The 16939-nt window shown below is 37.3% G+C and overlaps 2 protein-coding genes across 2 annotated transcripts; one reads left to right on the top strand and one right to left on the bottom strand.

The window, feature by feature from the left end:
• Window positions 1-2466: 2466 nt before the first annotated feature.
• On the top strand, window positions 2467-14745 carry gls2a (glutaminase 2a (liver, mitochondrial)). Its single transcript, XM_053504768.1, has 18 exons — window positions 2467-2834; window positions 3862-3949; window positions 4970-5091; window positions 6270-6399; window positions 6488-6567; window positions 6668-6831; window positions 6940-6998; window positions 8373-8405; window positions 8490-8548; window positions 8680-8746; window positions 9470-9520; window positions 10287-10463; window positions 10571-10702; window positions 10791-10883; window positions 11167-11228; window positions 13366-13442; window positions 13524-13587; window positions 13669-14745. Exons 1-18 carry the CDS (start codon window positions 2644-2646, stop codon window positions 13856-13858), a joined length of 1839 nt encoding a protein of 612 aa, XP_053360743.1. The 5' UTR covers window positions 2467-2643; the 3' UTR covers window positions 13859-14745.
• A 49-nt stretch (window positions 14746-14794) lies between these two features.
• spryd4 (SPRY domain containing 4) lies at window positions 14795-16422 on the bottom strand. Its single transcript, XM_053504769.1, has 2 exons — window positions 16250-16422; window positions 14795-15719 (listed from the first exon to the last, which is right to left on the bottom strand). The coding sequence occupies exons 1-2, from the start codon at window positions 16389-16391 to the stop codon at window positions 15178-15180; spliced, it is 684 nt and encodes a 227-aa protein (XP_053360744.1). The 5' UTR covers window positions 16392-16422; the 3' UTR covers window positions 14795-15177.
• Window positions 16423-16939: the final 517 nt, after the last annotated feature.

Below are 16939 nucleotides of genomic sequence, written 5' to 3'. Positions count from 1 at the left end.
AACAAGCCATGTCTTATTCAAATGTTCAATAAAGACTTAAGAAAAGCTTGACAGATTAATAATTAATACATCAAGAAGATACACTTATGTAGTTACATTCATGTCCACCAGAGGGCCCTCACAGCATAAAAATATACACAAAATATGTACACGCTGATATATACCACACTTAATATATATGCACTTAAACAGAATCGGGCTTGTTGTTGCATAGGTAGAAGCACAATTTGTAGACTTACAATAAAAAAGACTGATAATTTAATATTAAAATAAATGGATGATTAATGAATGGATAAGGCTGCTGTTTTATGTCACACACAGTGTTTGAACAGACAACTCTCTCAATAAGGACGTCTCCAGTGCCCCCTCCATGGCTGAGCTCCTAGGGATTTGAGCTCCAAGGGTAACCTGGTGTGCATTTCTGAAAACATTGAGCTCCGACTCTCTACAGGGAATATTTATAATGTAGCACGGTTTAACGGGTAATGTCAAACCGGACTAGCACTCTAGGCTTAACCTGAAGCTCCAACCCAAGGAACACACAGAACTGAAAATGGTCAAATGTTCCCTGTGCCCCTAAAGTTCTCTTTGTCCTAACACTCAACATTCACACAGATGCCTATCAATGAATATTGCATCATTGCAAATAGTCTCAGCTACGCCACTAGTGGGTCAACAACACAACAGTGTGATCGATGTTTGTGATGTAATCAAGTGTAAACCAGGTTCTCTCTACTTGTACGCTTTCAGAAATAAAACGTATCACACTATGCTTTGGTTGTTGCTAGGTACAACATACATATTTAATGTTGATTGCTACCAAAAACATCCGCTAATGTCAATTAACCAAATTTCCCATGGGCACATTCAATCAAATATTAAATGTTCTGTATGTATTTTCTTGACTTTGTATGTATAATTTCCACCCTGTGTTAATCAGGAAAAGTATTACGAAAATAATTTCTAATATTTGAGGTTTTCTTTCATTTAAGATGTCGTGCCATCATTCCCCAGAAAACTCCACTTCAAATAAATCATAATGAGTGAATTGCATTTTCAGAGTGCAGTGGTATTCAATACAGGCAAAAGTTTGTGGACTCCATATTTTGTCTCATGTTTGCAATATTTAAAAAAAAAAATCCATTTTGCTGTTAAAGCTTTCCCATAGATTTTGGCATGTGACGGTGGGGTGGGGGCATTCCCCCTTTAGATACAAGAGCATTAGACAGATCATTCATTGATGTCAGGAAATGATGTCTGGTGTGCGGTCAACATAGCAATTTATCCCAAAAGTGTTCAGTGGTTTTAAGGTCAGGGCTCTGTTCAGATCAATCAGGTCAAGCAGTGATGTCGGGTAAGGTGGCTTGACATGTAGTTTGTGTTCCTCTTTATCCCATCGGTTCACTGTCATGCTGGAACAGGTTTAGGTTTGTGCCCGTAATCCTGCCATAAAATGACATCCTGCACAGGTCCATGCTTCTCATGTTGTGGCATCAGTTTGGGGAAAGCCCACATTTGGGTATAATAGTCTGTAGTTCGTATAGTATTAGCCATATGCTGCGACTTTCACCTGGGAATGTGTATACAGTATACTTTATTATATGTATGTATGCACATTCCACTGCTTGAGGTCTGGATACATGATAGCAGTTGCATTCTTGGAAGGGTCTACCATGCAGAAATAGCACTTGCTTGAGTAGTCAGTGGGTTCCCGCCAAATTTTTGGGATAGTGACTTTGATGGCTCTCTTTTTCCCTCTGCAAAAGAAAATAAAGTACAGTTTTATTTTTTTAAAATGCTTTCTCTCATGACTCAGGTGTAAAAGATTAGTGCAACCTTTTTCTAAGCTGCATCTGCCGGACACTCGCAGCTACTTGATGCCATTTTATGAAAATGCAGAAATGTTTCCATTTATGTAGCTAGAACTAAACTAACTGATGGTCTCAAGGCCTGTGTATTTATACTACTATCGGTAATGGAAAGAATTTTGTACATTTTCCGAAAAATTTATCTGGAACGGTCAACAAAATGGGTAAATTCTAAATTTGCATAACATTTCCAAAGTTCTAGAACTTTCCATTAAAGTCAGTAAAGTAGTATTTAAGACTAATACAACTTTCTAGATAATTACAGTGCATTATTATTTTTATATTTTTATGAATTAATATTTGAGAGATCATTGTAAATTATTATTATTATCATTATTCTTTAAATGCTATGTAATTAGGCTTGCTCAGTCTCTCTTTCCCTGGTTTCTCTTACACCATTCGTCACGCAACCTCAATGCAACACTTCACTGATAACTTTCCAAGAGAGAGTGAATCATCACCATTGCCTAGTTTGGGATTAGATCAGGTCTCCACGCTCTTGGTCATTGGCCCAACAACAGTGGCACTGCCACCTCCTCCCTGAGGACTTCCAGCTCCACTAATAGTATAAAGTCACATGTGCCTAGATCTACTTCTGAGCTGCAGCTTACAGTTGACAACATTGCATGACTGCTCGGGGCCTGGAAAGTGCTAGAAAACAAAAGCAACCTGTGGATACTTACAGAGAAGGGGGAAAAAATTATATATTACTGTAAAATAATATATTTATTATACTAGGTTCTTCTTGGTGTTTGTCAACTTCCTGAGACTGATAATGCTCTGTCTAAAGCAATTAGGAGCAATTAGCGCTGGCGTTTCGCTCATTAGACAAGCCGGAAATTTGGCCAGCGGAAATGGACATTTGTTTCGAAGAAATCTAAATCAGCTGATGCACACGAGTGCAGCAGTTTCACACCATCCACGTCATCAGCACGTGATCCTGGACACGGAGACTGAGATGGACAGGTATGTCATATGGAGTAAGCTTTATGGTATTATCAAACAAGAGGCCATCACAGATCCAGCGTGGTGTAGACATACATGTTATATAGTGCTGTAGTATACAGGGAACAGTATACTGTTTCAGAAGTTGTTGTATGGGCTGATCATGGCTCATGCAATTAGTTGTATTAATAGACAGTTAATCATAATCTACTTTTAAGTGCAAAAATCTTATTTATAGCAGCAAGACCTTCGTCAGATTTCCAAGTCATTCATGATCACACTTATTATTATTATTATTATTATTATTATTATTAATAATAATAATAATAATAATAATAATAATAATAATAAAAACAGAAAATAATGTGTGTTAAGATATTACTTACTGACTCATCGTCTATACCGTTTTATCCTGTATACAGAGTCGTGGGGTGCCTGGACCCTATTCCAGGAGACTTAGGCAGGGTACACCCTGAATGGGGTGTCAATCCATCGCAGGGTACACACACAATCATTCACACACTACATCAGTTTTTTTGGGAACACCAATTAACCTAATCTACAAGTCTTTGGACTGGATGTTCTGGCAAGAACAGGCACAACATCCAAACTACATGAATGCAAATCCAAGGGGGGAATTGAACCCTTGTCCCTAAAGGTGCAGGGCGTTAGTGCTAACCACTGAAGTCATCGTGTCGCCATGTTAAGATACACTTCTAAATAAAACATTTTTGATTAAGACATAAATATTGTCTAATACATCTTGTACAGCTTGTACTGTACATCCTCAGAGTACATACTTTTGAAGTTGTACTCTTTATCCATGTGTGGCATTCCACAACTTATTTGTCTGTTGCGTTTGTGCAATATTGCTTGGCATTTCTCTGGCCAACAACACTGTTAGTTAATTTTTATGGGGAAAAAGCTTTTCTCCTGTTTTTCAATTCCTCCTGTCCTCCTTAAAAATGTAAAGAAATCTGTTATAAACAACTATCATGTCATATAATGGTGATTGGTTTTCACAACTGTTGTCATTTGATTTGTTTAGTGCGTGTGCAGGGTCTGGCCTGGAGGATCTTCTTTTTTACACAATTAGTCAGGGAGAGGAGAGAATCTCAGTGGAACGTTTCATCAGTGTAAGTCACTCTAGTATTTGTAGTGGGACTGATGATGAGAAATGAGGATATTGTTTTTCTATCTATCTATCTATCTATCTATCTATCTATCTATCTATCTATCTGTCTATCTATACACATTTGTAAATACTGGCTATTACTATTGAGACAAAATGTTAACATGGTATACATTATGATTCATAGAGAAACTGAAAACTATTTTTAAGATAATTATACAAACAAATAAATTATTATAGACAAACCCTGTGTTTGTATGTGTAACCCTGTGTTTGTGTCATTTCATGTCTAAAATCTAAAGTTTTTATTAGAACATTCTTAGAAATTATTATAAAGACTACTTATTGTATGTATTAAAATACTTTCAAGGTAATACTATATATATTTAATATTTTTTTGGTAGATTATTAGTCAATGACAGAAAAACATGTTCACTTGGCAGACACTTTTACCCAACGCCATTTACAGTATAAATTTAGGAGGCTGTATCACAAACCCTTCTACCAATTTCACAATCATTACCAACCAAGTTTTTGGATGTTGTAATATTTTTTTATATAAGGCAATAATTAGGTCTATATAGGACCCAGTGTGTGTGAATATACTGTAACAAATACTGTAGATGCCTTCATAATTGAAGTGATGTAGTCCTTTAAATAGGCTATCCTTCTTTTCATCTTTTCCCTGTTCATTTTCAAAAGCTTTTTACTCTAAAATTAATAAATCCGATACATTTACTGACATCATAACCCTGCATTTATTAAATGTACACAATTACTAATCACTAACAATAATGAACTGACTACTAAGAATGCAAATGCTGTTACACTTGAACAGTAGTGCTTTAATTCACAAAAGGTTTGTGGCACATTTTAATCATTTAGAAATCCAAGCTACTATTTAACCCTCAGTAACAGCCATCTTAATGATAACTGGATTCTCTATTTTGCATGTTACAAAATAGTTTAATATATTACATTTGTTGTTTATCACGAGTGGGCTTTGTGTGGTTCTGTCCCTCAGGAATTGGAGAGCACAGGATTATTGACTTCTGACCCTCGGCTGAGGGGCTGCATGCAGCAGCTCCATCATGCAGTGCATGAGTCTACTGGGAAAGCAATGATGGACCAAGCGCTCTTCAAGAAGTAAGCGTGTGTACATACAGTATACGACTGTACCTAGCTCATATGGAATTTGGAAGGATTTTTATTTTCCAAAGAAATCAATTAACCAGCATAGCACAAAAATAATCCTGACAATTTTTTTTACTTTTTACAAGTATATAAAACACATCAACAGGAACTTATATTATTTGTACTGTGTTTAGAACATATACTATTAATTTAAAAAAAACTTTTTTTCTATTCCCACAGATCAGGGGTATTTTGTATTTTTTATATCATGTGAAGCATTCTACCACAAAATAATGTAAAAAATTTGAACAATTTGTTTTTACAGAACATTGTAAAATAGAATTACTATAGAATTAATTTTAGATTTATATTAATGTGTTAATTTAGTGTTATCCTATTTAATAGTGTTAATACTGGCTAAATCATTAGGGATACTGCATAAATATCCACCTCTAAAAGTAGGCTAATTCTGTTATTTTTGTTTTTATAAACACAATATATTTCACTTAGACCTCCAAAGAAAAGGGTTAATAGATTAAAAATTGAGTTTTTATTTCATAATATTACATCTAGACAAAAATGGAATAATAAGTGTTTAATTAATTGTGTGTTTTGGATGTGCACAATACACAGCTTGAAAGATCTGTAATTTAATAGCGTAATGTTTAGTATTAGAGTATTATGTATATATCATATAAGCATACAGAAAACATACAGGCAGATGCATGTAACAGATCAATTTAATGCATCATGTGACCTGTGTAAAGAGTAATGAGTACATCATGTTTGTTATAAGTAAACATATGTCGCAGCAAACTTTGTGTCACCTGTTGTGTGTCACTATGTTAACCTAACAAGATGCTTGTTCTGTGCCTTTATCATTGTCCCCAGCACTGTCTAGCACATGGACTTTTCAATAAGTTTTCCCCCTTTCCTCTTAAGTTTACAAGACCCGGTCATTCATTTTAAATCTGTACATATTTTTCTTTATGCCTTTAAATTAGAAACTAAATAACTAATTACTAAAGAGTAGTTACTTTTAATATGCTTTAAAATGAATAAATGAATAATTAATTAACATTTTAAGCTGTCAGTGAATATTTTTGATAATGTGAAAAAAGTTTTAACCACAATAACATCTTCTGTCTGTCAGCAATTTAAATATGTAACATTTATGTATCTTGTTGTAGATGTGCTGGCAGTAATATTGTTTTGCTCACTCAAGCCTTCCAGAGAAAATTTATCATCCCAGATTTCCTGACATTTGCGTCGAATATTAACCAGCTGTACTATAATGTACAAACCGAGCAAGGAGGCCAAGTGAGCTCTACACACACTCACACAAAGTAACTACTACAGTACCTACCTACTGTACTTTAGTAACCTTGTCATGTCTTTGTATGTGCAGGTAGCCAACTACATTCCTCAGCTTGCTAAATTTAGACATGATCTTTGGGGTGTGTCTTTGTGCACTGTCGATGGTCAGAGGTGAGAAAATGTCTAAAATGCACTCAACAGAATTGCTTCCGTGTCTGGTTTAGACCTTCATTCGCTCTTTCTCTCTCTCTCTCTCTCTCTCTCTCTGTAGGCATTCTGTAGGAGATACAAGAGAAGCATTCTGTTTGCAGTCATGTATAAAGCCCCTCGAGTATGCTCTGGCTGTCCATGAATTCGGGACAGAGCATGTGCATAAATATGTGGGAAAAGAGCCCAGTGGTGTTAAATTTAACACATTAAATCTAAATGAAGACGGTGAGAATGAATGATATGACATGAAAAAAAATATATTTTTATACCGGTTTTACCTATGCAAAAAAAAAAAAAAATCCAGTGATGAAAAGCAATTTTTTTTTTTTTTAGAAAAGCCTCATAACCCAATGGTTAATGCAGGGGCCATAGTGACCATGTCTCTTCTAAAGGTATGAACATTCCACTTTACAATACCTCATGTATACATTTAACTCCAGCTGCAGCACTAATGCGGATTTTCACTAGGACAATCCAGTGACACAGTTAAGTGTTGTGGAACTTTTTGTTTACATACTCAGAACAGCTGATGAGGTGTGGGTTTACCATAAGGTTGACTCACCCCATGCTATAATAAGCGTTAGTTACTGGGGGTTGTAAGAGGTGTGTCAGAGGGGATGTGTTGTAGAACAGCTGCTAAGGTTTAGAGCGAGAGAAGAGAGTGGCTGTTTCACACGTGATGTTGACCTACTTTGATGAATGTTGGTATCCAAAGTGAACTATCTGACGATATCCAAATTGAACTGCCTAAAAAGGTTTAGAAGAGAGAACTGCAGCAGAAATGTGAGTGTATTTTTAAGGCAGAGACATTAACCTGCACCGCTCTAACCTTTCACTAGAGTACAGTACATGTCATCCCCCACTCCACTTCATGGAAGACTGAATCTTAACCTCGGTTTTATAGCCTAACTATAAAGAGCAAAAACAGATCAGCAAAGTGCTGTGTTGCAACAGCTGACACACAGAAAGAGTGTCCTGTAGTGTCTCCAGCCAATTACCAGAAAGCACTGATGGCCTCTGACGGCTTGGCTGATTTATGATGAGTTGTGGTGGCAAAGGTGATAATGTTTCTTTAAAGACCTCCTTCAGCCTAGTAATCTAGGAATACATGTGCACACTGCCACCCTGTGTCCAACTGTTATCTTGCACATTAAGCATGTGGCAGAATAAAAAAAAACTTGGGATAAGATCCCAGTGCTACTGTAGATTCCACAAGTTAAACACTTTTTGCATAAAAATGAATCCATCTCAAATACATGGACCAATTTTTATGCAAAATGTGGTAAGTGTTACCTGAAAGTTCTGCTTTTTTACTTTATGCGCAATCATACCATTAACTATCGAGTCACTGCTGCTTTATTTGCAATATCATTTGCATTTTTTCTATTATTATTTTACAAAGCTCTCCCCAAAAAATGCCATTTCAGAAGGCTCAGGTTATTGACTTGCATTAAAAAGAAAACAAAGAAAACATTAAAGTGATTGGAATCTGAATTTAATAAATGACTAGATTAGAGCATTAATGGATTTTTTTCATCCATGTTTATGAGAGAGTGGTTCTGCACATTTTCGCACATGATTTAGCCACCACACTGCGCTTCGTAATCAAAGCTAAAGGTCCAATGAAATATTAGTGTGTGATTTTTTGCTTGGCTGAAAGCATATTATTCCTATTACATACATATTTTCTGTTCATATTACAATGAAGTTTTTATTTTATTTTATTAAACATTACAATATAGTTTTTTTTCTGTCTTTCTCTTTAGCCTGGGTACAAGAAGGCTGAGAAATTCGATTATGTAAGTCAAATATTTTAAACTTTTTTAGCACTTCATATAGAATAGCAATTTATCATTGATTATTTATCATCATTTATCCCACAGATGATGGATTATATGAAGAGAATGGCTGGTGGTGAATATGTGGGTTTCAGTAATTCTACGTAAGTCACCTTATTAACTTTTAAAGAATTATCTGTTTATGCTTAGTCATAAACATGCATTGAATTTTTAGCACTGCACACAAGTGTGATTTCATAAACAGTCAATTAATTATAATGATTTTTACCCATAGGTTTCAGTCAGAAAAAGAGACGGGTGATAGAAACTTTGCAATCGGTTATTATTTGAAGGAGAAAAAAGTTAGTTTTTTTAATATATACATATAAGTTTATTTTTGTAACCTAATCTTTATTCACCACAATCTGTACCTTATGTACAATTACCATGAATGATGAAGGACACATTTCAGAAACCTGAATTTCAATTTGCTAACTTAAATTGACCATTAGTCAGCTAGTTGAACCTCTAATAATAAAGGTTGTACTATAAGACAGACATGTGAGTATGTCTTGGCAAAGCTGTGTGTATGTATTTTTATCCAGCATTCCGACATTTAGGCAATACTTTCATTTAGTCGTCACAAGGAACCACTTTATCCTAGTCAAGGTAGCACTGCATCAGGAAATCTGGTATGAGGCAGAAATACACTTCAGAGGGAGAGCAGTGCATTTCAGAGCACACTGAACACACAACATTCACACGTTCTCACACCTACAGGCAATTTTAGCATGGTCAATTTATTATACTTGTTTTTAAGAGATGGAAGGTAAGTGGAGAACCCGGAGTAAACCCATTTAGACCTAGGGAGAGCATAATAGAGCTCTGCAGTGTTGTCACAACACAGGTTTTCTGTTTGTTTTTAGGATAAGAAAAAATGTGTTATAATTCTTGTTTATGGTAATTGACATACCGTACTGATGTGGTAGTTAAAGATTCGATCAAATATGTAAGTGTGTACATAAAAGCTTAGATTTTCTTCCTACTGACTTTCTTTTCCTTTTTTGTTTGTTTGTGCTCTATAGTGTTTCCCTAATAGTTCAGACATGGTATCAGCTCTGGATTTCTACTTTCAGGTAAAGAAACATTTTTATATGAAGGATATATAAGAACACACTCACTCACTCACTCATCTTCTATACTACTTTATCCTGTATTCAGGGTACAAGGCAGGGTACACCCTGGACACACATTCTCACACTATGGGCACACACACTCACACACCCATTCTCACACTACTGGCAATTTAGGAACGCCAATTAGCCTAACCTGCATAGCTTTGGACCGTGGGAGGAAACTGGAGTAACCGAAGGAAACCCACCAAGAACGGGGAGAAGATGCAAACTCTTATATAAAAACAATGAACAAATATACTGACATATACCTATAAACCAAAAACATTAACATTAAAACCAACTAGGTTTTGGGTTCCCCTTGTGCCCCGGGGAGGCCTATGGCCCCTTGGGTAAGGCTCCACAGGACCTGGGGTCTAACAGCAGAATATTGGAAGACGATTTTCGGTGGTCTTCATGGGTCAAGTGCTAGGTCAGATTGGTATTTTGGAAATTTAGATTGGCAGCATTGGGCTCTTTGCAGACAGGCCCCATGACCTGAGTGCTGTAGTATCTTTCTATGGCTGCCAGCATTAACTTTTTAGAAGGGCTGGCTTTCAGATCCAACGAGCATGAGTAAACCATGGGTGCCCATGATCTTGTAACAAAGTTGCTGGTGTATAATTTGTGATAAATGTTGCTCAGTTTACATGTCAGTGGTAATAATGTTATGTTTTACAAATATTTTGCAATATAATTATGTCTGCCTTTTTGTCCTCTCTTCTAATAGCTGTGTTCTATGGAGGTTACCTGCGAGTCAGGCAGTGTCATAGCGGCCACTCTGGCTAACGGAGGAATCTGTCCAATCACAGGCGAGCACGTGCTGAGTGCAGAGGCTGTGAGAAACACTCTCTGTCTTATGCACTCCTGTGGCATGAACGACTTCTCTGGCCAGTTTGCTTTCCATGTGAGTCTCCCACATGAGTACAAACATGCTCTAAATGTGAAATGTTTACCTTGCGGCTTTCATCTGAAAGACCTTTTTGTTAATGGTTTGATATTTCTCTCCACGAGGTGGGCTTGCCAGCTAAGTCAGGAGTGTCTGGTGCTGTGCTCTTGGTAGTTCCTAATATCATGGGCGTGATGTGCTGGTCCCCCCCTATTGATCGTGTGGGTAACAGTGTACGAGGCGTGCACTTCTGTCAGGTACACACACACACACACCAGTGACACTACTGACTAACAAGGTTTTACACAGTTTAACTGTATTCTGTGTTTGTCTTACTAATATCAGGAGCTGGTTTCTCTTTTTAACTTCCATAATTATGACAACCTGAGACACTGTGCCAAGAAACTGGATCCTCGCAGACAGTCTGGCCACGAGCGGGTGAGACTCGCCGAGCTGTATGTCTTAAATACTCATTACTTTTACTATGTTTTACACACTGACAGCATTCACATTAAAACTACTGTAAGCAACCTTCACAATCTCAAATATGATCTTTCGAAGACTCTAATAAGCTATACTTGATTTTGATAGAATAGTTTAAATATGGCACATCCCATCCAGGCTACATGCCCACTCTTCCTGGGATGGGCCCTAGAAGTGGTCAGTCTAGATCAACGTTAGAATTAAATAGTTTGTTTATGTACTGTATGTGTTTTTACAGAACAAGGCTGTAATTGAGCTGATGTTTGCAGCATACAGTGGAGATGTCTCAGCACTCAGGAGGTAAAGAAAAATATCTGTGGTGGAAAAGTAAACTGGTTTCTTTACATTGATTTTCTGAATTGCAGCCTCTGCTAGCAATCTGCCACCAAAAACACTTACAGTAGGCATAAGAGAGAAAGAATGAAATTAACACTGTCTTTTCAATCCTGAGAAAAAAACAAATTTACTTAAAATGTATGTACACTGCTTGCCCCACGTCACACACTGTACGATTTTATTGGAATATGGCTGTTCCTTCAGGGAAGAAAAACTTCATAGATGTGCTAACCTGGTCATTGGGTACATTCAGGTAGTCAGCTGACTTTATTTTATTACTGAAGCAGTTTCATCATAACAATGGATCCAGATCCTTGTACTGTGGCCACTACTCATGATTTTTTTTTTTTCCAACCACATTTCTTCCACAGAGCTGACGTTTTAGCACCATCTTTCCAGGTTTTAATAATGTGTTAAAGGGTTCTTAACCTAGTTTCAGTAATTGTATATCTCCTTAGTATGTTTTTTTTTTTGCTTAGTGCAACCCAATAATTTGACCCTTCTCAAATGGCAACCTTTTTTGGCCAGGCAGTTTATAACAATAGTTTTAAAAGTTTTTTTTTTATTATTTTTTTTAATAATGATGCAATACTTACACAAGTTATTCTTAAGTTGTAGGCATCTGGATGAACAATCCTATTGCCAAACGTATGAAATATACAGATTGCATGTTTAATTTACAAAGAATTGACCAAAGAGTCCATAAACGCATCCCATACAATACATGGTTTACAAAAGTAAATGTTAATTGACTGCTCTGAGAACTACTGCCTTTAGGTACAGTGCCAACAGAAGGTTTTCAGACTCTTTTACACTCACCTTAAAATTGATTCGAATCCTTTGCCCCCTCATCATTCTACATATAACTCTCCAATTACCATGTAAAAACATGTGTTTGGAGTGTTTTGTTAATTAATTTAAAAAAAGGCTGAAGTATCCCATTTACATAAGTATTTAGACCCATTGTCACTGTATGACACTCGCAATTACGCTCTGGTGCATCCTACTCCTATCAGTGGTCCTTGAGATGCTTCTACAACTTGACTGGAGTGCTTGTGCTTACTTGTGCTTAATTAAATGTATTAGACATAATGAGGGAAGGCAAACATCTGCCCATATACTGTGTCGCATGGTGAATGTCAGAGTGAAAACAAGGCTAGGAGGTTGAGAGAATTATTTGTAGACCTGTGAGACAGGATTGTGTCAAGACAGAGACCTGGGGAAGGACAAAAGAAAGTTTCTGCAGCATTGAAAGTTCAGAAGAGCCTCCATCATTCTCAAATGGTAAAGATTTGCAATAACCAACAGTATTTTCAGATCTGGCCACCTGGCCAACCTGAGTAATCGAGGATAAAGGGCCTTGGTCAGAGAAGTGAGCAAGAACACAAGAGTCATTATGAAGGGGATGCTGAGTTTCCTTGTGGAGATGACAAGAGCCTTGCAGAAGGACAGCCATCACTGCAGCATTTGATGATTTAGACCTCAAGCCGGGGCGATGAATCATAAATCAATAAGACAACGACAAGAAGCGTACCACCAAGAAAACACGATAGTGGCAACTCTGTGGAAATCCTGGAGCGGCCCAGCCAGTCTGGACCTGAACCCAATAGAGCATTTCTATGAAAATGGCTGTGCCCATCCAACCTGGTTGATTGTGAACAACTCAATCAAGAAGAATGAAGAAAAAAACTTCCAAAAGAAAGGAGTTAAGACTTTCATTGGTGACTTTTGAAGGCTGTCATTGCTGCCAAAGGTCTTTTAGCCAAGTACTACTGTAAGTGATGGGTCTGAATACTTACTGTATGTAAATGGGATATTTCAGTCTTTATTTATTTTTTATTAAATATTAACAAAACACTTCAAACATCTGTTTTTATTTTGTCATTGTGGAGTATTATGTGTAGAATGAGTGAAAAAGAATTTGAATCCATTTCAACATAAAACATAAAATGTGGAAAGCATTAAAAGGGTCTGAAAACTTTCACCCTTCACTACAAATATGGTGGCTAAAGGTTAGGTTGAAAACATTTTTATATATTTAATCTCATTGTTAAATAAATCTGTTTGCCGACTCTTGATGATTATCATTTAATGTTTGCAGGTTTGCTTTATCAGCGGTGGATATGGAGTTGAGGGATTATGATTCTCGGTCAGCTCTGCACTTGGCTGCTGCAGAAGGTAAACAAATTTCATATACTCATCTAAATTTTTTTCAAGGATAATGCTGCATTCAGTGACTGGTTGTGTTTTGTGTTTTAGGTCATCTGGAAGCTGTTAAGTTCTTAACAGGGACATGCAAAGTGAACCCCCATGTCAAGGACAGGTAAAAAATTCATACCTTACTTTTTTTCTGATCTTATTATGCACGTCTTAAACACTTCTTCTATATGTGTCTTTTGCTCAGGTGGGGAAACACACCCCTGGATGATGCTATAGAGTTCGGAAAAGACAGCGTGGCTGAGGTGTTGAAGGAATATCAGCACATTTATTCCCACACCCTGATGCCGGAGGAGATCAGCACACAAGGCCACGGTGAGGTAGCACTGGATGCAGACGACCTGGAGAACATGGAGGCTGTGGACAGGTTTGTGTGATAGATGACACCGCTGTTTAATGAAAATGCATTCCTTCGAGGAATACAGTAAGATGATCCAGTAGGAGTCTGCCAGATGAAAGGGCACTAAACAGGTGTGCTGTTGATACTGATGTGATGTTTAGTGTCAGGCCAAGTTCCCGAATTAGATGACACAATTCAGATGAACACAACTCTTAATCAACGCATTAGGCTACATTCGTAAGGCTTATGTGAAATCCTTACACTTTTCCCTATTCTGTCAGTCAACAAACCTAAGTAATGTAATAAGACACCAGGAAATGTTCTAACATGACTTACATGCAATGAGTGTAAATACTACAGTGGCCCTGGCGTCTTTGGAACTATAATTATTTACTGAAACGTGGGCACATTTTACAGTAAATGTCAGTAAAATTGCATGCTCCTGTAAATATTCTCTACAGTTTTATTTAAATGCTAGCATTATACCACTCGCCTGACCAAGGGTTACTCCTAAAACCTTTTATAGTTCAAACTCCTACCGTAAAACTGTAATAGGACTGTATTACTATCATATTTAAAGGAGATGGACTCTTTACAGATAGGACTACTGTTTTTTTAAAGCACTGTTGTTGTACTTTTTTTGTAAATACATGTTTATATTTCATGTATATATTTAATAATACAGCAATGTTGTACTTATATGCAAGAATACACTTAGACACTTTTTTTATTATATAATGCACTGTAGGGTATTAAGAATCTCAGTCAAGCGGTCATTTGACTTCCTTTAGTGAATTCTTGAAGGTATTGTAATGTTGTTATGCATTGTTTGTACCCAGATATATACAGTCAGTGTCATGAAACCAACTGATGTTATACTATCTGAATGCTCAAATAAATAAAAGCTAATTCTGATTAAACAAACCAGGCCTGGACACAAGTTTCTACTCAGTACAGTAACTGAAACTGGAGCGATTAATGTATGTCTCTTTTATTGAACACATAGCATGAATAAAGAGATGCTATGTACATTGTAATATCTTCTGGAACCAGTGGAAGATGCAAAATCTTTGCTTAACCCATCATATAACAGCATATAAATGTTGATACATATTACTTTTATTGATGTGCCAAATATGGATCATTTGTATGCCCATTCAGTCCTGTGGCTCATCAGCATTTTCCTTTTAACAAGTTTTTTTTTTCTTTTTGAAGATTACACTACCTAAACTGTTAGTTAACTCTTAATATTCGAGGAACATGAGGTATGGCTTCTCACTTGGAACACTGACATTTCCTTATTGCTAGGCTGATCCAAAAAAAAAAAAAAAAGGTGGAAGGAGGCATGTGTAAACACTAATTAAGCCCTGATGGCACCTCCAACCCAGAGTGTGTTAAAATTTCTCCATCCCACAGTCCAAAGGCTGGACAGATCGGTGATGGGAAATGAGTCTTTATCGTGTGCACCACTTTTGCAACCTGCGGATCTACTAAACCGAGCTTGCCAGCTTCATAGTCTAAGAGCAGCCCCACACGATCCGGCTTCCCCACCAGCGACACAGGCACCTGCTTGTTGGTGGTCATGGCGTACCACTTATTGTGAACGTAGGAGAAGACCCATGAGGACGAGTTTGTGCCAATGCACTCATCACGAGACATAGCCACTTCTGCAACGCCAATGCGAAACTCTTGTGACTTTTTGACCGTGACTTCCCAGTAGTGACGTCCAGAGTCAACGTGGTTATCAGCAAACACGACAGCCCAGTCGCAAAATCGGAGAGGCGAATCCTGGACATGGCTCGGGTCTAAGCCTAGCATTCTGTAAATCACACCCGTGTCTTTCTTGAAGAGGTCGAGACTGCTGTGGGCTGTACGCTCGTCCAGTTTGAACTGCAAATCTGACACAGATAAACAGAGACGGGCAGACAATTTGAGGTTTACACCAAACGTATAAACGAGATCTATCATCTAGATATAAAATGTTAAGCATTTTGAGTTTTGTAATAAGGTCACAGCACTGTAGTAGAGATTTCCAGGGGTGGTGTGGACCACCTAATACATAAGAATCACCTAATACATGAGTTCTGCCTCGCTTTGCTTGACCTTCAGTATGACCTGATTGCACGGTCATGTGTGTTGAGATGACAGGTCTCCTTTTTAGGTCAGTCTGACGTGCTGTTTATCACAGGTACACATTTAATCTCTGTTCTGTTTATTTAACAAAGACGTCAACTTCAACACTGCTTACCAGAAGCCAAACCAAGACAATGACATCATTAGGTAAAGGCGTCGGTTATGCAAAGAATAAGAAGAGAATTTATTTAAAAGGGATCAGTTACAGAGTGTTGTTATGCCTGGAATGCTCACTAGTGACCTCTGTGTATTTATTCTTTGGAAAATCAGGATAAACCGTATTTACTGTACTCACGATTCCGTTTGCTAACGTCGACATAACACCTGCAGTTGAGTGGGACTGTCGGTTGTTTATTAATAAGAAGCAAAGCGCCTGCGGTTCGCCCAAAGCGACTGCACAAAAACAACCGCGACGACAACGCCATCTTGTTCCACATGGCCCAATGAGCTTCTCCTTCACAGTTCCCCAACAGGGTTACTAGAACTTTCATACGCGCTGCTGCCACCTATCGTACATTCAAAGTACTACATGTAAAAAAGTGTATCAAAAAAGGTGGAAAAAAAGCGATAAAAAACCTTCAGTCACTTTTCCTAATTTCCTGATAATTGTATATTATCCTCATTTATTTTAAGTGTAAAAATGATTATTATAATAATAACAATTACAATCACAATATTGAAAAAATAAAAGTATAACATACAAGATTTAGGAGTAAAAACTTGAATTAAACAGGTCAGGAATAGCTCAGTGGTTAAGGCATTGGACTACGGTTCGGAAGATCCCAGGTTCAAACCCCACAACCACCAAGTTGTGGGCCCTTGAGCAAGGCCCTTAACCCTCAACTGCTCAGAGGTATAATGAGATAAAAAAAAAAAAACTGTAAGTCGCTCTGGATAAGAGCATCTGCCAAAATGCCTAAATGTAAACAATTAACTATCCACAGTTAACAGAGCAAAAAATAAATAGAAGATATATAGTATAAGC

The sequence above is a fragment of the Clarias gariepinus genome, chromosome 9, assembly GCF_024256425.1.
Source record: "Clarias gariepinus isolate MV-2021 ecotype Netherlands chromosome 9, CGAR_prim_01v2, whole genome shotgun sequence".
NCBI classification, from domain to species: Eukaryota; Metazoa; Chordata; class Actinopteri; order Siluriformes; family Clariidae; genus Clarias; species Clarias gariepinus.
Note: the sequence above shows the minus strand (reverse complement) of the source record. Positions and strands in the feature narration are given on the sequence as shown.

Excerpts from the sequence above, each read along its gene's own strand:
- gls2a (XM_053504768.1), top strand. The coding sequence starts at position 2,644 with ATGCTCTGTCTAAAGCAATTAGGAGCAATTAGCGCTGGCGTTTCGCTC. Across the intron at positions 6,400-6,487 it reads AAACCGAGCAAGGAGGCCAA|GTAGCCAACTACATTCCTCA; the intron begins GTGAGCTCTACA and ends TTGTATGTGCAG. Across the intron at positions 6,999-8,372 it reads TGACCATGTCTCTTCTAAAG|CCTGGGTACAAGAAGGCTGA; the intron begins GTATGAACATTC and ends CTTTCTCTTTAG.
- spryd4 (XM_053504769.1), bottom strand. The coding sequence starts at position 16,391 with ATGTGGAACAAGATGGCGTTGTCGTCGCGGTTGTTTTTGTGCAGTCGC. Across the intron at positions 15,720-16,249 it reads CGACGTTAGCAAACGGAATC|ATTTGCAGTTCAAACTGGAC; the intron begins GTGAGTACAGTA and ends TATCTGTGTCAG.